Here is a 21,474-nt window from a genome sequence, read left to right as displayed (position 1 = left end):
TTGAATCGGTTTACAAACGACTTTGATCGCAACGATTCCGCGTGTATGCATTCCGACAATTCGCGTGCGTGCGAAACTTAAAACACGGAAACGACCAAGGTCAAAAAAGAAACAGGCGAAGAGAAAGAAAAAGACGAAAGAGATATAAGCAGGTCTAATCTAATCAATCTTAATGACACGTCCCTTCTACGACCGTCGTGAATTCTTCGGCCTCTCGAGAAACTCTCGAAACTACCGAGTCCATATTCTCGACAGCAATTGCAGTCATGGAGACCGCAGAACGTGGCAACCAACACGGTCGAAAATTAATAGTTAATTCAGCCACAAACGAACTCCCAGCTTTTAACGTTGCCCCGCAGCCGCGAAAGATAGATCTGGCGCGCGGCACGCGACGTTCATTAAGCCTTCCAAGGCCGGCTGACGAGGTGGGTCTTTTTTACTGGAAGGCATGGTGCCCCGTGCGATATTACGTCCCCTCTCGTTCCCGACCGCTGTTCACCGCCGTCTCGTCGGGGGTGGTTACTTTACGTGCTGGCTAATTTGCACCGGCCACTCATCATCCTCTGCCGGCTTATTACTCGGCTCCTTCTCCCATTCTCGTTCTATCTCCGTACTTATCTTTCTCTAACTTTACTTACCATGTTCTCATCTTATCCGACCTGTTTCTTCTTCTTTTTCTTCTTCTTTCCTTTATTCGGTCGCATATAGATGCTTTCTCCATTTTCGTAGCGAATATTTTCTTCTTAAAGACGGCCACCGATGATTATAATCAGCAGGATATTTACGAAGAACGTGGTAAATGCGAGACGTTGATAGGAAGTTATTCAAATCTGCGAGGACCATTGTTTCATCGGGTAGCTTAGATCGTAAGGAATGATCGTAAGCAATAATAAAAATCTCGATAATTACGTGTAATAGAGTTAAATGTGTCTTTCGTGTAAAAAAATCGAATCAAATCGCGTTTCTCGATTATTCAATCTTGGCACTTTCTTGAACTCATTTATGCATCTTGATTCATTTATCTGTATGTGAACTTGTACTTTTATACGAATTGTTTGCTCCATGAGTTCAAATAAATGAAGTTTCATTACTTCTAGTTTGTTTCATCGTATATTTTGGTTCAATGCACCCCGTAAACCGTTCAAATTCAGATAGTAGGTTAAATTTCTTTAAATATTGTATTTAATATATCTAAAAGTTTTCAACGAGTTTTAACTCGCCATTTCTAATAAATAGTTTCTCACGATTAATCATTCGGTTCGTTAATTCTTGCAGACGGTTTATACAAATTTTTGCCTGTTATATAAGACATTTTGAAACTTCATTAGCAAGTATGACATTATGCACGATATCATCAGGTATCCGACTAATTATAAACAAAGTTCCACTTCTTCCTTTCTTTCGTATCCGTGAGAACATCGTCATCCATTTGCGATTACGCGGCACATGCCAATAAGTCGTCGCTACGATGCTGCTGGAGCTTACTAGCTGTAACTATTAACTACGTCCTGTAGACTAATCGCGACGGATAGTGGACGGAAAATTTCACCGGCGCGGGGCGATACTAAATAACGCGTAATGGGCTTGTAAACGCGGCGGCCCCGCGCCGCGATGGATATTAAATGAGCGGGATTAGACGAGACCGAGAGGCCGCTGCAACGCGAGCAATTAAGCTTCGAGGGAACTGGATTCGTATCGTGGTGTACACGTATAGCAGTTCCCCCCTTTTGGTCGAACGTGACGGGTATAATTTTGATTAACCGGCTCGGTTAAACGAGCCGGTGCGCGCACGGTGTGTCGCGGCTGTTTGTTCTCGCCTCTCCGCCGATAACAAATAGCCACGTATTTACGTAACCCGCATCGCGACACAGATTATACGACAGTCTTCCATTTGTAACCTCCATGCTAATCACAAACGACTACCTGTTACTCTGACATTAAACGAAAATTTCATGCGTGACTGTACTCGTGAAGTATGAAGAGGAAAGAAGTCGCGTGTATTTCGAATCGGATCTTTTATCGTATTGGCCGAGGCAATTCGGTTCGATCTTGCCATTTTCTCGATCCTGTCCTCTTCAACCGTGTTACCGCACGTGTTCGAAAGAAAGCGATTGGTTGTAACGAATTTGGTTCATATCGATCCCACGTGCATTTATTTATGTATATGTCGGAGATGAAAGAACATCGGGATTTCCCGGCTGGAATGTTGAGAAAAGCCCCAATACCCTAGTCCAGACTTTTACTATAGCTACACTTAAGTAATAAAAATAAGAAACAGTTCTAATGTTTCAATCTGGCTTTATGACGATGGGTTCGGGCTCGAAGTGACATAGCGGTTCACTGGACGTAGCCACGGTCACGGGAGGGATGTGTACCTGACAGAGGTATGGAATGATTATATGGCCCTCATTAAGAACAAAGATTGACCCGAGAAATGGGGGCAGGAATATATAAGGGCAGTTTCATTTGGATCAGGGAGTGAGTTAAGCAGATAGTTAGTTAGTCGTTGGGCAAATTGCTGATTGAGAAAGTTATCCGAATCATGTATTACATTGGTACTCGTAATCCCGTGGACCGTGGATTCGTTATCGAACCTGAATTCGTTGTTAACATCATCTCGACCATCCTATCGCCGCTATTACTCGTAGCCTCTTGTAGTGTCCACATTCGTATCAATAAACATTAGCTACATCCGCGATGGTAAAGTAAATAAAGGATCATCGAACGCCCACAATTCCAATCCTTCACCGACATATATATATGGTATATCGTATATATAGTTACTACTTTAATATAGTAGAATCTGTACAGTATATTTAATTATTATAATTCAGTAGCGTATTTCAGTTCTGGGTGTTACTTTGCTGTTTGTTTTATTAGTTTTTATATCGCACCTCCTCGATATTTCATATAACCTTGCTTATAGGGTCATTCGAGTGATTTTCTCGTTTTTGATATTTTGCACTTGCTACCTTAAATACACGACATTTCCTCCTTCTTTCGTTGTCATATTAATAACGACATCTCATAATGTACAAGTTTAATAATTCTGTGAAAAATTTAAGATTCAGCATGTCAGATAATTCAAGACGCTTTGCCTTACTGTACGCTATAATGAAATTCCTAGTGTATAGATATCAGCTTGGTTTTCGCTTATTAACTAACCAGATGCTGCTAAATATACAAAATTACAAAAATTTCTTGTTACGAAAACGAGTTGTATAGAATCTGATGAAGAAACGCTTCGTTGAAAGATGAGCCATTCCCTAAGGTGAAAGTGGTTACAACTGAACTTTTAGAAATTTTAATACCAAAACACGTTTGATCGATCCTTATCTTATACAATCTCGTCGTTATATATTTCGCGTTGTTGATCGATTCGTCGAATAAGCAACTCAAATACTTTTTGTAGCCACTGTATGTATAAGAGCGCGAGAAACCTATAAATCTGCGCCTTAATCGGTGGCCGGTATCCACGCGGCTCGTAATTCATCCGCGTGGAGAGAAGCGCGCGATTCGTCTGACCGAGGGGGACAGGCCGGCGACGCGGCTCGTTTCGCGAATCATAGCGGGGCGATTATTTTCGCGAGTGAAAATGCCATTGCTCAGCTTGGCTAGATGGCTCGGCTCGTTAAGTGCGGGGGCTGACATCAAAGAAGGGCCACGGCCGGCTAAAGTGCTAAAAGCTGTGGTCGGTTGGCCGAGCTGTGTTAGCCGCGTTCTATACTCGGCCAACTTCTCCGGGGCTACCGATACACACCGGTGTGGACTGCTTTACGCGATGGCGTGCAAACTGCCTGCAGTCCGCTGCCGAGGGAAACAAGGAAACAGAGAGGGCGAGGGCGAGGGCGAGGATTTGCATACGGGAGATCGCCGCGCGGTTCGCATATGAGGGGAATGTTTACGATATCCGCATAATGAGGGCGTGGGTGTTTCTATTAAGGCGCACAGCCAGGCCCTGCATGGATAAGCGTTGCCCTATCCGAGCCATGGATCTCCCTGTTACTCTCTTCCTCCCTCTGCTTTCAGCTTTGCATGGCTGTTACCTTGCTTTTGTCGGTCGCTTTTTCTTCTCTCTTTTTTTTTCTTGCTTTTTACAGCCGTTTTTATTTGGTTTTATTCCTTCCTAGCCGTTCTTTCCTGTCTTCTCTTTCTGATTAATTGACACAGGAAAGACGTGTGGTTGTTTTTCTCGAATCTACTTCGATCGTTTATAAACGTCGAGTATCGCCTACTTGTTTTGAGTTTCTCGAGTCTCGTTCGGACTGATTATATACGTATATATGTAACTTGAAATTGTACGTTTCATCCACTTGAAATACCGTTTCCGATTTCAAGCGAAACCAAGGTTTTTTCAACTAATCCTCGATTTGGAAACAGAGGAAGAACAATTGACAAGTACCGTAATTCTAGTTTCCGGTTTGTTGCAACATTTTCGGTATTTATTTCTAGGTAATTAAAGTCAAACAGCTTCGACTTAATCAATCGGATTGGCATGAACACGAGGTCGAAGCAAAGTTACTTGAACCGAAAGCCCGAACGAATTCTCCAAGAAAAGTGTGCAGAATGCAAGCGACGTTTGTCAATAGCGCCGCAAAGTCGCTATCTCGAGCGTGGTAAAATCATGCATGACGTTTAAACGACTAATTAGTCGAAAGTGAAAATTATCGTAGCACTAAAAGCGGTCGTAACTCAAAATCAAAGTCACATAAAACACGCGTAGCACGATTTTCTCCATCCATTATTCCAATCTACCATCGAACAAAGTTCCAGAGGGACATGTAGATGTATAGCTATGGAGTAACGCGCGTTCTACGGCCACGTAGCAACACCTGAACTCTACATTAACCTGATCAAATACATCGAAACATATTTAAACCGGTGCGCTTCCGTCCCATAGATTACATTTCACCTTTTCCGCCGTTTCTTTCCCTCGCGGCTGTTATTATTCTAATTTACGAGGAATGGTTTCTGTCTTGCGCGACTGATCACGGATACGTCGCGGATAAGTTATTAGCCTAATGTTACGCTGGAATTAACTTAAATCAGTCATTTATCGGTAACGGTTCGGGGAAATTGCAGGAAGACAGCGAATAACGAAACGCGAGAAAGGGAGATAGAATGGCTGGATAATAAATGAACGTTGTCTAACGGTATAGTAACTAAATAGTTAACCACACCGCGTTACTTTTCCTTACCTTTTTCTTCATCGTTATTAACGATTTTTGTACCGCGTTCCTGAGTACTTTCTCGCGTTTCTTGCGCCGATCCACAGTTTTCCGTGCTTCGACAGTTCGTGCCAAAGAAAGAAACGATCGTCGAAAGAATCCACGTCAGTTGTACAGTATACGGTGATTCTAGGAGGTAAACGGAGGTACACGAAAGAAACTACGAAGTATGTATCTTGTTCAGAGAAGATGTTGCGTGCAAAAGCGTGGTCCGGCGACAAACTTTGCAGACGTGTCTCGAGGAATTGCCCACGCTTCGGCCAGCCTCGAATTAACCCGCAATTACGCGATAACGTTTCTCGCCAGATTCTTTCGATGCATGGCGTGACACGTAATTCTTCGTTTAAAAGTATTCAGATAGATAGTCGCATATGATAACTAATTTGGATTATTAAGGGGATGATCAGTAGTACATGTATAGCGAAATACAATAGAAAAGCTAATAATCTAGCCAGCAGGATCGATTAGAGAAATACAATCGATGAAATTCTTACTCTAATATCGAATGTATGAATTTCTTTCTCTGGTATCAAACAACGAAAATCAATTCACATCTTGCAAAGAAAAATTTTTTTTTGTGCTAATCTACTATCTCTCGTGCGATTCTATAAATGGTGCACACGTTGATAAATGTACAAATTCAGTATTTAATATAGAAATTTATGGCACACAAACTTTCAATTCAAGCGGTAATTACAAACCGGTAGTAATTACATTTTTCGTGTTATATATTAATTTAAACCATCACGTTTATGATGAAAACTTGCATCAATCTCTGACATTCCAGTTCTTCGCGAAGATCATTCAACAGAAAAACTTCGGAGTTAAACTTCATTTCTCTGCATCGTTGAACGCTTTATGAATACTTTATGGACACTTCCTTCTCAACGAAGTCGAACATCGAACGTCGATACAGGTTTTTTACTTCACGACCGTGTAGACATGTTACGCCGAGCTTATTTCACTTTTTAGTTATCATCGTCGACGTAGCTGCAGGCTGTACGGCCGCTTTCCTCGGTCCATTCCCTCCCGTCCATCAAGATTTTAACTAGCTTTCTCTTGATTTTTCTCGATTTTCCTCTGGTTTTCTGGTACTGGCATGCAGCAGAAGCTAAGGTCGCCGTTACAAGCGTTACGGTGTGCATCCGTATTCCGTGAATCTGCAGTTCTGCTGCACTGCGGTGCCATGCTTCTTCCAATGCGGCTCGAAGACACCTTTGCGCAACAAATCCTCCGCATTCTGGCAACCACTTTCAAACGTCCCATGAAAAATGATTAGTTTACGAAGAGATTTTTTACTGGCTGAAGTTGGTTCGTTGCACTACGACGATATTTGTGGAAAATTGTACAGTGTGTAAGGGAACTCGCCAAGTTTTATTTTGTGAGTTTATCGTATACTTTATACATTACCTACTTATTAGTTTGCTATGGACACTTTAGTACATTATATATACGTGCTAATGTTAATCAAGAATTTCAATTTTTTAAAAGGGACACTCGATCAAATACAAATATTACCACATTGATACATTACCCATACGCAGAAACAATATTACGATATGTAACAAAATTACACTTACGTAATTTGTAGGTATAGACGTGTAAATTAAAATAATTAAAATAAAATAAATAAGAAGAATATGGAAAATTTTGATATAATGTAGAGAATTGTGACCATTCCTACAACATCCCTTGATGCTTTTTTTTACTTCCATCACAAACTTAAGTCGAGGAACCAAATTTTCTTCCAAGAATAGTTATTGATTCGCATCGTTTCAATCTCGTACCAGAACTCCACTCAAAACATAAAAAATCTTCTCATTTATTGAAACGAAAAGTCGGTCACAAAGATGCGTGGCTCTTAACAGACGTAAAGAAATATCTTCGTAAAAATGTTTCGCTGCAACTAAAAATACTGCCAGGATACTTGTCGAATCTCATATTTTACCAGTGGTAGCCGCGTTACAGAATATTATACGCGAGAAATATGTTTCATCGAATATAACCCCGTGCAAAAATATCTTACTCATCGTATGAGAGCTTTTCCCTTGTCTGCGAATCGCGACGCAGGATTTTCCAACGATCTCGATAAAATACGAGGTTTTCGCGTGGAGTGACGGGATTCAGGAATTTCCATCGCGAACCGGTGGGACGGAGACAGAAGAGCAAGGGTTTCGCGTTCCAGTTATTACAGCCGGCGTTATCTGCACGCGGAGAAGATTTTACGAGCGTGGTCGCATTATCAAACGTCGTTGCTCGAAGTAAACGCTTGCAAACGACGCTGCTTGTTACGCGGTCAATGTTATTAGTTCGTGGAATGCCTCTAGCCTGGCGTGACGCAAAGAATCGAGAGCAAATAGGCAACCAGGAGCAAATGTTAAACGAACCAGCTATTTGTTTGCGACCAGCGAACCACGCTGGCCCCACGCTCTGTTAACAAAGGAGATGCTTCTTCTAACATCTATTTTTCTTTCGTTAATTTCCATTCCTTGATGTTTCTGTTAATTTTCGATCGTTACAAATGTACAGAGCGATACATTGTTCTTAGAAGCCTCGAGTTAATTATTTTAATTCAATACTGTTAAACGTTGCAATCGTAGGTTCGTTACTTTGTTAGATTTATGTGGCTGAAAGTAAAGGAGAGACGTATGTTAAATAACGATGACAGACAATGGTAGATTATCTCTTTACGGGATTGTTTCTTATGTCACGCATTAACATCGACGAAGTGTTTAAAATGCTAAGACACGTTCGTGGCCTGGATACATCACACGCAGCCGTTTTTGGACTCTTCGGAAACTAAAAGCTTGTGAGCAACAGCCTTCGAAGATACACGTCTTCGCTGAAAGTGAACGATCATTGAAAACACATCACGTTCATCAAACAACGATAGAATTCATTGAATAAACTGAATTTCGAGTAATTGGGAAACCTATCCGCGAGATTCTCCATGAAATAACGATAAAGAGCAACGAATCAAAATCACAATACGTTGTTATTAGGACGAGAAGTATCTACGCGAGAAAGAACGATAAATCAAAAGTAACAAGAGGGAAATTTGCACGAGGTCATCGCATCGTAGGAGAACTTCTATCTCTCACCAATACAATTCCCATGGAGAACAGAGAATATGATCCGGAGAATCCGAGGGCTTGAACATTCCAAGGCTTCGCTGAAGCCTGAAGACCTGAAATCCACCCGCATGAAACGTTCTCGCAGCCGGTACAGGTGAATCGTTGGCTGTTCGAAGGACGCGAGGTCTCTCAGCTGCTGCTTCTCGCCGGCTCCTTTTTAGATTCTCCGGTCGAGTGGCGGATCGCTAATGATCGTTCGCTGGTTTCACGGCTGCCCGTGCGAGAAGTCGGACGTCGAAGTCGGCGACGCGGAGACGCGAGGAGGGTTGGAAAGGTGCGAAGCGTAAAAAGTTGACGGGAAAATCGCGGGAGAGTTTAATTACCAGAGAGAAATGGAGGGAGAGGAGAGCGTAGGTAGCAGCGTGGCGCGCTGCGGATGTCAATCCCAGTTCGTAACGACCGTCGAAGGGATTCCACCGAGTTCGATAACGATCGCTTTGGAGAGTAGCGCGCGGGTTTTCAAATGGCGGCGCCGCATGGCTGACGTTCGCGCGTCTTCCATCTTCGTACGATGGTTCGCTCTAATGGCAGGGAGCGCCGGTTAAATAATTACGTGGCGGTTCAGCGTGTCGGTATTTAAATAAGAACGCGTTTACGCAGGCTCGTCTATCTTGCCGATGGCGGCGAACGAAATGACGCGTTAAATATTAACGCGCGAAGGATCGGTGCACGCGCACAAGCCAACGGTTACTCGAAGAGGTTAAGGGGAAGAAAACGAGCAGCGGAAATGGAGATAAGTTAATAACAGTCGGGATCGGGTAAATGGATCGATTTAGAAGGGGCCCGAACACTATACCGGGAAACGCGAACAGCTTTCGATAGATTACAGGAAAATTATTTCGTGTAATGCGTTCGAATGGGTCCGAGTTTGTTTTAATAGAATTAGAAATTGCGCTGCGTAGTCGTTTATTATAAAGATCGGTATTTTTTCCTTTTCAAATTAGATGGACGAGTTTTCGTTTTGCCGATGTTTTATCGTCTGCTCTTAAGCAGAGCGCGAGTTAAACAAGCTATAAAAGAGAGTCGTAAAAGACGGCAAAAAGTCCAGGTTCTTTTATAATATTTTTAAACCAGCGCAAAAGAAAGCGAAGCGCGCGAGGAAAGTGAACTGTTCGAAGAGAAGCAAGTATCGTAAACATTGTTCTTTGATATTGGTCGTTTCTCGTTGTTGGTTTTAGAAAAGAAAGTTCTCGTATTGTTTGCAACACACGCTTCTATATGCCGCTTCCTCTTCTAAACGCATCGATTTCAGCGTGATACCGCGAGCGATGTGGTTCGATCGATGGTCGATAAAAATACCCTTCGACTTTAATAGCTAACGTGCAACGATTAGGCTTGAATCGTATAATCTTAAATTACTTCGGTTCGTAGCAATTAAAATCAACTGATTTTACAGAAATCTAACTTAAAATCCAAAGAGTTGCAAGTTAAAAATCTTCGATTCCTTTCATCCTTTTTCTTCGTCGATAATTCCGCTCCATCCACGGATATAATGTTTGTGGTTATCGCTAACTTGCAACTTCAAAATGCTCCATATACAACCGGTTTTCATAGAAATTCAACTTCGTACGTGAATCGTCGCGAATCTGAAGGGTAACAAGAAGACGAAGAGAAGAGCGACGAGAAGTTGTCGCGTCACTAAAGGGAGCAGAGGAGAATTGACGTCTTATTAAGCGACGGATAACGTCGGCTAGTCATTTGGAGCGTCAACAGGCAGAGGCGAAGGGCATCGCCCGTTATCATCGAGTCGTCCCGATGCTCCAGTGATTCAGCGAATTCCCAGCGTCCCTTTAGAACGGCACCGGTCAACCGATTACACGCCAATCGGATCGATGGATCGCGCTAACTAGATCGCAAGAGGAGGTCGGTGCTATATCGACTTGTAATCGTGGCTACCGCGACAATAGAGGATCGAATTCATAGATGAATCGTTGCAAATCATATTGTTGCAGCTCGCTTTTATAAAAAAAAAATATTAAAATGTAAATTATCGAAACATCTCAATGTATTATATTTTTGCGTGTACTCGCGACGCAACTTTCACTTGGACAACATTTAATTGAACGTACAAATGTTTCTTGACCAACCTCTTAAATTCTTCCGATATCTCGATTTAATCAATCGTTGATGCAGTGCCTGATACGATTTATGCAAACGATACGTATATATGTGTAATCTGCATTCAAAGATCTTCAGTTTGGAGAATCGAAGGTGAAATTTGGTAAATCCAAGTCGTAATTCGTAACGAATATTTCATCGTAATTCATCGCAAACATCAACGTAGTGATCTGTTTCTACTTTGATAAATCTAAGATATAAAAGTAAGATTTGTAAAGTATCAACTTCGAACAAAGCCATCTATCCATTATCTTCAAGTTGTACGCAGCGAAAGAGTTAAACGAGGCAGAACTGGAGATCGAGCGCTTCGATAATCGCTGTTACCCCATCGAGTCGATCGTCGCTACAGGGCGAATAAATTAATTTCGCTATCCGCGAGAGCAAAGCGCGGGCATGAGGATAATTAATAACCTTACCGCGGCGTGACGACGTGTCGCGCGCATAAAATCGAACCAGAACTCATCGAGCGGCTTAGAGACACCATCCTCTTGCGCTCACGCAGACCGCAACCGGTGCAGTGCGTGGATTTTCTGGATCAAGCCGTTGATCGTCGTGGAAGTCGTCGTTCCGGTGTCGGAGAAAAAGGACCAGAGACAGGTTTTCGTGGAAAAGAAGCCTCGTCTTCTCGCGGCCTCGCTTGGGGATATATCGTTCGCGAAAAGAGGCACTGGAGAAGAGCGCGTACTTGGCGATCTACGAGCCTTATAAAATGCTTACAACCATTCCCGGGTGACGTTAAGTATGATAGTCGGTTTTTGCATCTCCCGGGAACGGCGACGAGCCGGACGTTATTTATTGGCCGATGGTAGTCGCGATTAAAAAGCAAGCAAAGTACTTGTCGCGAGCTCGCGACAGAGTTTTCGAGTCCTTAACGATCGAAACGCGTTATAGTACGAGAAAAGAAGGAGAGGACGCTTCTTGGATGCAACCCTTTTGTGCCGATCAAATGTCCTGGCGTCTTATAGGAGGCGTACAGGAAGGTAGGAAAACTGGGAGGTAGATCGAGACTGAATCCGCGAATGTGTTGGTGCCGTGCGTGTACGATGTACGTACGGAGGGAGAGGAGATAGGTTCGTCGTATAGCTCCTTAAATCAACCCTAGTTGGCCTGTCAACCGAGCGGCGCGCGTTCCCTTTCGCGGCGCACAAATTACCACGCGTTTAATTACCGTCCGATATACGAAGGGGGGCTATTAATCACCACGCCGATAACCCGTAATTTTCCAGCAACGATAAAATCTGTCGCACGACACCGAGTCTCGCGTACGCCGCGACCAACAGCAGCAGCGTATTCGTGACGAGGTATATCTTGCTCTTTCTCCTTGCCCTTTCCCTGTCCACGGTGAAAGAGGATGATCCGCTGTGGAAAGGGAAAAGGAAGGGAAAAAGGAAGAGCGAGCAGGAGGCAGAGGAGGTGGTATAAAAGAGGAGAAAACGCGCGCGGAATACGATCAAAGAGCGATCCTGTTGCTTCCATATAGATTTTTCTCCCTTCCGCGTGTGCTGCACTTTCTCTTCGCGGCGTCCGTGGGCGTATTCGCGGCGGAAAATAGAGCAGCGGAACTCCCCTTTGACGTCTCGGAGGACGAACAGCTGAAGTCGGACGATCGATAGCCTGGAAACGAGAGCGAGATTGAACGTGGTACAGCGCGACTTAACTGGCTGCCAGATCCATGACTTTTAACGTTGCTCTTTTTCTCTCTTTTACTTTGATTCGCTGAATTCCCATTGATCGTGAGCAATGGTTGTGAACGTTGATTGCGAAGAAACACAAAATCCGACGATGGGTTTCTCTACCCGTGGCCTATGTAGATACGAACGATTGGCTTCTCTTCGGTAGCCCGTCTGGTTTTTTGGTAGCAGTTTGCCGGAGTCCCACCGCCACCGAACCCAGCTTGCCTGCCCTAAGGCCACTCTTTCCTTCCGAAGGAGGAACGGTGGATGGACGATCGTAGGGATGGATTCGAACTGTTCTCGTTTACGTTCTTCGATCAAACGCAGAGCCCTAGAGACTCTGACCTAGCGACTGCAGAATAACGAAGCAGTTGCCTTTGGTTATTCTTACGTTTGTCGAATAAAATGATTCTTATACGAATAAAATAGCATTTGCGAGGGAACGAATTTATCGACTTATTACGTATGACTTGTAGATCGTGCGGTGAGTTTCGGTGAAGGTAATTAGGAATGGAAGGGAAAGTTACAGCTGTTTCCAGCTAATTCGACGATGTACGACAACAGGTTGTATAGGAAGGGTTCCCTTTGCGGTGTGGGAGAAACGTGTCTCGATGCGGGCGCCGGAACAAGTTTCTTTGATTTTCGTTTTGCTTGACGAGGTGTCTTGTCGTCTTGTTCGAACCGCTCGACCAGCTGAGTAAGGTTGCCTATAAAATTCCCTCTTCGATGAATATAATTGTCCTTGGTGTTTTAACCTTAACCCAACGATATACAAATACCTCGTTCGATTCTATAATTTAACAAAGATATATTCAAAGCTCAGTTTATACAATATGAAAGTTGATTCGAAACTTTCATCTCGGACCGATGTATATAGAAATTATTTTTGATAGTTTGACATTATCTGTCTCGTGACATGCTGACATTTTGCTATTATAACGAAGAACCACTTAATTATTAAAGACCATCATAAGACCAGGAAATCACGATTATATAAACCACGAATATATAAATATTTAATTGCAGAAATAGGAAAGAAAAATTCATATATACATTTTATATAGTCGTGTGCTTGAATTGATTCGCAAGCTGTTCGTATCCATCGTCGGAGCAGCGGAGCACCCGGTATATGGACAGATCGAGCGGGAGAGAAAGATCAAGCGCTACACCCACGCCCATGTCTCAACCTGTTCTGTTTCTCCCGTCGAGCCGCGGTTACAGGTGCCTCCCCGAGGGCATTCCTGCTGGAATTCTTCACCCATGATCTTCTCCCGGGCCTCCTGCAAATTCTCGTGACGCAGTTGCGTCGCGGCTTACCGACTTCGCTTCAAATCGTCCCCAAACATTCCTCCTCCTCTTCCTCCTTCTTCTTCTTATCCAATATTTACCTTCTCCCTTGCCTTAATACTCTCTGTATTCGCTTCTATTTAGAGATCCATTACACGCTGTATTCTCTTTAGAGATACATTGTCAAAGACACCGGAGGTGCGTCGAATGCGCCACTCGAAGGAATCTAACTAGCCGATTAAGTTTCTCCTCTCTCTAACGTAACACGGTGATCGCGTTGCGTAATCGGTGACGCAAAGCGACGCCCGTGGTGATTTCTTCGAACACCGACGCGCGTCCAGTCGAATCAGTCTCAAAACGAAATTGGCCGACCATTAAGTTATTCTAAATGCCCTTCGACGATGTGGTACCGGAGAGGCAGGATACTCCGAGAGAGAAAGGAAGCGCGTGGACGTGTGGCGCGAGCAGACCTCTCGAGTTTCACGAAACTCTCTGTCGTTTCGTGCGTCGATCTCTGCCGAGCAGGCTTCGCGAGCGTGGAATATAATCGTTGGACGCGGAGCAGGACCCTTCGGTGTCCCGCGATGGGCAGAGTCGAAAGAAACGCAGACGAGGAAAGGAATAAGAAGAACACGAAGAAGCAGCAAGCAGGAGGAAATAGGAAGAAATAGAAGACGAAGAAACGGAAAGGGGAAGAGTGGATGGCAGCCACGCACGCCCACACCTCCTCGTCGGGGACCTGTTCTCGGCTTTTACGTTCTGACATCTTTTCACTCCGTTTACGAGTCCCCTTTACGTTTTACGACCGATCATCGGGGCCCTTTCTCTCAGCGAGATTCTACCGACCGTACTCGGCCGAAGCGAAGGGAAAAAGGAGGATCCAGGGAAACAACAAGACGATCATCACGGTAGGAAGAACAGGCACGCCGAAGACCGCCGTGAGACTCGTTATCCGCCGTCGATCTTTCGATGCCCGATACCGAATATCGCGGATATCTTCCTGTGAAATGGAAAATGGAAGTGCATCGATGCTCGATCCTCTGTATAAAGGGAGATCGCGTCGATAGGAATTACGGCGTGCATCGGTCGGGGCGTATATCTGACCGATGAACTTGAGTGGTCGGATGTGAAAGATAAAAGTATATTACGCTACAATGTAGTCTTATGGAGCAAGGTTGTTTGTATGTTATTAATAGGACGAGTGTGATTCATCTTCTTCAACTGCAGTTTACGATTGTATTACAAGCAGACTGTTTATCATATACTGATGTAAGATGATTTAGTCGAGACGATTCCTTTTAGGAATTAGGGGTTCATCGTGTTTGTTTAATCCGTTCGTTCGATACTTCCGCTAAATTCGTGCTTTTCTTTCGACAAATTTTAACGAGAATAGTAGTCAGGGGAAGAAAGGCCGACTCTTTTCGAAGAGCGTTTAAGGGATACTTTAAAGAACAATTAAATTAGAAAATACTTTTAAACGTTACAGCTAACGATCTCTAACATTCCTATTCTATATAAAAGCAGTCGGTCAATATTATTTTTAGAACTTCTTACCACTTGTAACTACTTCTCATAAATAATCTACTAGCTAATTTGCCGCGAATGATATATTACCACGAATACATCATACCCAAATAACTATATAACTAAAGCGATCATACGGAACCCAATAAATATATACAAATTACATTTTAATCAATCGCAAGAACTAAAAATCCGAAACCGGTAATTTCGACAGATTTGATAATTCCGGTCTTAACTAACCGCGTCTGCACCCACATACCTTCGTTAAAATTCTGTACCAAACTTCCAACCTCAATTTTCACACTCGAATTAATCTCACGATCTCACGAACGTCACCCATTCGTCACTCAATCCTTCTACCGGAAAGAAATTCAAGAAGCCTCGCGGAGGCGTAAAGTTGAAGGCCATTCGGCCTCACCTCGTGTCGCAAGCGTTGGCCGTCGAGTATTTCTGCGTAATTGAAGCGGGCATTGCCGCAAGTTTCCGCGGAGTTGATTTTCCGCGCGCTTAATACTCTGCGAGGCATTCGCACGCCTTCGCCATGAAAGGATTCGTGCCGCGGCGAGAGGAGCACGCGTGGTTCAAATCGAATTGAAAGAGCTGCGCGGTAACTGCGCGCGTGTACGCGCTGGAATGTGATAGGCTGGAATCGCTGGAAAGTCTTCGCCGGGACATCTGTGTCGCGGCCTCGCCTTCCGGGAACGCGAATTTCTATTCCACCGATGCGACTAATTGCGCTGGAAAATCGTCATTCCCGTCGTCTTCTTCGCGCTACCAACGTCAAACGCGTCGGTTTCACGCGCCGATGCATGCTTCAGGTTACGCGAGTCGTAAAAGGGCGGCACGTTTCATCCACGTTAGTCGCCGGGTATATATTTTACGAATAATCGCCGCAATAAATCGAGATTGGAAATTTCAACGATTCACGTTCCCTGTTTAATTTATTGGAGGTAATTTAGGTAATCGACGCGGCTCAAGCCGTTTCAGTTTATGGAAAGAATGGTAAAGAGGGAGGTTACTTACGACCTATAGAGTTACGAGTTTTCTCTAGTTTTTCACCGGAATCTTGTTGTACGTAGGTTGCTGTATCGTTCGGGTATCGATGCAGCATGCAACGAAGAAGGTGTTTGTAGTCGAATGGAAGATACAAAATATGCGGAGGAATCATTTCTTTTATTACAATACTTGATCGCTTACGCGGTATTTCTTGTCGATCGAAAGCCAATGTCTAAATATTAGCTTCACGAGAATGACGATCCAGTGAGGCGAAAAACCTCTTTGACGCAGCTTCTGCGCGTGTTTCAAAGTTATTTACTTTGTAGATAACGGTATAGGCTTAAAAAGACTTTGTGAATGGTCCTTTACAGTCGTTAAGAGGAGATTAGCGCATATGAAAGTAACTATTTTGACGAATAACGTAGTTTCTCTTTTCTGTGATAGAAAAAACGACACAGGCGTACGACAATAAAAGAAATGACAAATGACAGTGTATTGTACGTAAACTTATCTTTCTCATCATTCGTTAATTTCATAGCTAGACTTTCCGAGAACCTAATTTCGTAGAATAGCCGATAAACATCCTGGATATCACGATCACAATGATTTCGTGGTGATCAATTATTTCGCCATAGGCGGGTTGCAGTGGACGCGCGGCAGGCGATATTACAAGTTTTATGGCGTCCCTGGACGGGTCCCCTGTAACTTCTCTCCAGTCAGAAACGGAAAGTCGCCTACACCGAAAAACGGGGGGTTCAGCTCGATTCGTCGTTTGTACACGTTGATTCATGCGCTCGCAGCGTCTGTCTCTCTCGCGCGCCATTTAAATTTCAAATAGTCCGCTGGATACACCTCTCGACTTGCACGTGGTTTTATGACAAAGTGCCGTTGTCGCATCGAACAAGACGAGTCCTCTGGTCCGTGCATGGTTCCATTAAAATAAACACACCGCAGAAGGAACTGTAAGCGGCGTGGGAACTTTCGCTTACTCGTCGTAATCACATTCATCTTTAATTATCTTCCATTCGTCGGAACGAAATTTTAATATTTTTGAAGACGTGAATTTTTATATATCGAATTCACGTATCCGAACGAGACGTAATTTCTATTATTTGAATCGATAGTTATACAACCTATACGAAGTCTAGGTTTTGCACCATTGAACTATTAAATTATTAAATTATCGATACTAATGAATTTTTCTCGTATGACAGTAAGAAATTTGACAAGAAAACAAATAAATCTGGTTACCTGACTCGACATAAGATTGTAAAATTGTCAAATCCAAGCCTATAACCTATAATCTGCAACTTGTAAATCGACTAATATTATTTGTTGCTAAGTTATCGTGTAAGGGGGTCTAATTACATGAATTCTTATCCTTCGACAAGTTTCGATCGACTTAGCCAACTACGCTTGAACGATCTGGCGATCGACGAGTTCCCCTTTCAAAGTTGTCTTCCAATTTTAATGAATATGCGAAAAGTCATTCGAGGCGAGAAATCGAACGTCATCGTTCACAGCGACACGTGCGGCGTCACGTCTATTCGATCGCGCAGCCACGCTCGATTCGTGCCATCGATGCCATCTCGGTAAGCGAAATCGATCGATCGCGCGATCGTCTCACCTTTTATTTAATGGCTACACGAAGCTCAATGACGGGCGGTCAACCTGTACCGTGTCGGCGGAAAAAAAGCGCGGACACATTAATCGTGATTTATTGCGACCGCGACGCGAGTTTTCGCGAACGGTGGACGTCGCGTTCTGTTTTACGTTACATAGGTCGATATCGACCTGTTGGCCGATCGAAAGCTCAACTGTCCTGCTGTTCCCTTGTCGCGTCCCTGGTTCGTCGCATCCATTCGGTAAGCAAGAAACTACAGGCGTAAAAGGCCAAGTTCCTCTCCGTCTTGTCCGAGACTCTGGACTAATGACGCGGATCCTTTGAACGCGCGTAATGGCGAATCGTCGGGCGGATAACCGCGAGATAAGGTCGCGTAAGCGTAGCGCGTGCATGCCGGAGATCCGCGTTCGCGTCCGGCACTAAAAGGATGATTCACGAAATTACGCGGTGTCGAGAGCGATCTCATAAGCAATCGGAAATGAGCGCGCCGCGGAGGCTGTAATTTAACAATATCCGAGATTACAGGGAAGGAAAAGAGAAGTAAGAGTGGCGTGGTTTTCGTTGTTTCAGGACGAGGTGGGAGGCAGTACGGTGGTAGCCGAGGGTGTAGTAGGCGGCATAAAGGGCCCAGGCGGCGGGTGCCGCGCATCCTCGATGACGATGGCCGAGAGCGCCGTGGAGGACGCTGCAGCCGCGCCCCCGGGTCCGGCCAAGCCGCCACCGCCCTCCTGTACCAACAATAACACCCTAGCGGCGACTGCGAACCGGAACCATCGGAACCTCCGCAGAAGGAAACGACTCGACCAGGTCTTGGACATTCTGCAACACCGGAGTTCGCCGTCGGAGGGTGAAGTATTGAAGTTCGAGGGAAGCGTACCAGCGTCCGAAGAGGAAGAGGACGTGTTCGGTTCGCCCAGGTCGTCCTCGAGATCAGCCACGGATCCACCGTCCGGAATCAGTTTGCTACCCCTGAGGCTGAAGAGCGAGGAGCCAGTGACGTCTACCGAGGAGGAGTCGAACGCGAACGAGACCAACACCACCGACCAACAACAGCAGAATCATCATCCTCATCATCCGCACTATCACTCGCATCATCATCGTCACCGGCACAGGCATCATCACAGAAACAGCAACGCCAATCACCTGTACGATCAGCTTCACCCGCCTCATCAGAGATCCTCGGTGCCCAAATATGCGGGATGCACCTGCGTTCAGTGTTCCCAATCGACCACCCCTCCGATGGTGCTACCCTCGCCGACATCCCCGTTGACTCCTCTCACACCGCTCACTCCGTTAACTCCTCTCACTCTGCCGCCGTTGACGCCGGGATCCCTATCGTCGTATAGTTTCGAGCACTACATGCACACCAAGTACCTGCCGGATATCTTCAGAGGACGCAGTCACTCGGACTCGGACCTGGTGCCAGGATGGGACCAGAAGCCTCCGCTCTCGACCTCGTCCGTCTTCTTCAACCATCCGTTGAGAAGCGGTTTCTTGGAGAGCGATACGACCAGTCCTCAAGAGTCGCCGTTGGATCTGTCGATGAAGAGTCTAATGGCGTCGGCGGCGGCGGCAGTTTCCGGTAGACCGCCGGCCCTCCAGTTACTCCCACCGGGGATCGTGTCGAGGGGCTCGGTGAGCGTTCCAGTAGTAAAAGGCGACGTGGCGTCGCCGACGACGAAGGAGAGCGTCGCCGTGAGGTACAACCTCGAGGTATCTCCCGTGGTGGAGGAGATGCCGCCCGGAGCGGACGTGGCGTACGTTTGCCCGGTCTGCGGGCAAATGTTCAGCTTACACGATCGTCTCGCCAAGCACATGGCCTCGAGGCATCGCAGACAGGGTCCTCAGGACGCGTCCGCGAAGGCGTACCTCTGCGACGTATGCAAGAGGAGTTTTGCCAGATCGGACATGCTCACCAGACACATGAGACTGCACACAGGCGTCAAACCGTACACGTGCAAGGTTTGCGGCCAGGTATTCAGCAGGTCGGATCACCTGAGTACCCATCAGAGGACGCACACAGGCGAGAAACCATACAAGTGTCCGCAGTGCGCGTACGCCGCCTGTCGCAGAGACATGATCACCAGGCACTTGAGGACCCACGCCAGATTTCCTGACGTTCAGACGCCTAAGAGCGAACCTGGCCTTCTTGCCGGCGAGGATAGCCCCACGTTTGCGCAGGAGCTAGCCTCCCCTTCGGCAACGATCAAGGCCGAATGACGACGGCCAGGTGGATGACCGCCGCGTTTCTCGCCCGTGACTCCAAACGGATTTCGAGAAGGTGAGCGACCAGCTTCGACGAACGGTTTCGGTGCCGAAGTTGCAAGGTCTCGACAGAGACGATGACAAGACACGAGGATCGCAGAGGACAACGACGGAAGGCAAGATCGATTCGTCTGGGTGGAATTGGCCCAACGATTCACGAGACCCTACGATTCGGTTAGAATTAAGGAAATTTTTCGTTGTCTAGGAATTTTGCTATTTTCTTAACATTTCGCATAAAATCGTCGTTATCGTATAACGAAATACATAGCGTTATCGGTCTTGAAATTTTACGCGTTTTTTAACAGTATTATATGGTATTCGTCTTCCCCGTTGTTTCTCCTAGAAACTCGTGCGACGTTCATCTTCCGGAGTCCTTTGTTGTTCATCGAAGACTTGGCTGTTCGGAGATCATTTCGAAAATGACTGTCATCTCGCGTGAAATATTCGTTTTGTATCTGGAAATTTAACAGACTGTCAAATGATCCTTCTATTCGCGTAAAATAGATCGATTCTTTTCGACATTGCAAACTTTTTTATTTATTTCCTATTTTCTGTTGATCCGCGAGAGTATCGTTTATCGTCGGAATTTCTCCGAACAACCGATCACTATTAAACGATGGTTAGTCTCTCTTAGTCGATATTCTTGCGCACGAAACGGAAACGATTTGAAAGCATTCCCGCGGGAATTGCACGCGCAATTCACGCATATCCGCGCTCCGAAGGTTCGAAATTCGAAACATGACGGTATGTTCAAGAAACTTCGGTATGTTCAAGATACTCGCGATCTTCTCGCGATGTCAATCTTCCATCGAAGTGTATCGTTGTTTCGCGAGATACTCGCGAGGAAGGAGACGAAAAGAGGAGAAACTTGTGCCAAATTTTCACGGTCGATCCGTTGTTAAGCCTCGTTTACATGGTTACATATCGGTCGAGTTGAGTACGTTGAAGAAAAGATCGTTGGTGATGTTCGTTATCTTTATAGTAATGGAACACTTGTCTCTTTCTGAATCTGGTACCATAATCATTTCATGCTCGTTTCCCTTTTGGTTGGGCTATAAATTAATTATTTAAACTCTCGGTTATTTTAAACTATTTTTTCATAAAATGGTTTTAAAATAAAACTAAATGGTTTGTAACGATTCTTTCAGAAGTACGACACACGTGAAAATAGATTCGACGTTTCAAGGAAAGCTGGTAAAAGTAATATTTATTCGTCAACAACGATCTTTCCAAAACTCAAACGTTGTTACTCAAAAACGAAATCCTCAATTGAGACTATCGTTTGGTTGTTGAGAAAACGACACTGTTAGCTATTATAACGACTATTAAAACAGGAGAGAGTGTGTGTGTGTGTGTATGTGTGTGTATATGTGTGTGTGTGTGAGTGTGTGCATGTAGTGTGCACATGTTGCTTTATTGAGTGTTGTGAACTTCCTGTCGACAGCGTCGTGTTATATATTTATCGAAAATTCGTTTGTTACTCGCGAAAACAGCGTGAAAAGGGAAGGCAGTCGAGCGCTTTTGGAGGCTGCCTTTCGAGAAGATTTCAGTCTCGAGAAGAGAGAAGGGACGCAGATGGATCCGCGAGACGCGACGATTTTTCTTCGTGTGCGAAGGAAAATGAA

At 44.9% G+C, this 21,474-nt stretch overlaps 1 protein-coding gene across 6 annotated transcripts in view; it reads left to right on the top strand.

Annotated features, from left to right (window-relative positions):
* Nucleotides 1-21,243, top strand: part of klu (zinc finger protein klumpfuss) — a 66,430-nt gene extending 45,187 nt beyond the window's left edge. For 5 of the 6 annotated variants that reach the window (XM_069126319.1, XM_069126335.1, XM_069126343.1 and 2 more), the window contains one exon: nt 18,155-21,243. In XM_069126319.1, coding sequence (XP_068982420.1) covers nt 18,155-19,804 — 1,650 coding nt within the window. In that variant the 3' untranslated portion in view covers nt 19,805-21,243. The remainder of the gene's footprint in view (nt 1-18,154) is intronic. The other variant, XR_011174879.1, reaches the window with a different exon arrangement.
* Nucleotides 21,244-21,474: the final 231 nt, after the last annotated feature.

This window comes from Bombus flavifrons, chromosome 1 (assembly GCF_040668555.2).
Source record: "Bombus flavifrons isolate JBK064 chromosome 1, iyBomFlav1_principal, whole genome shotgun sequence".
In the NCBI taxonomy this organism is placed as follows: domain Eukaryota; kingdom Metazoa; phylum Arthropoda; class Insecta; order Hymenoptera; family Apidae; genus Bombus; species Bombus flavifrons.
Note: the sequence above shows the minus strand (reverse complement) of the source record. Positions and strands in the feature narration are given on the sequence as shown.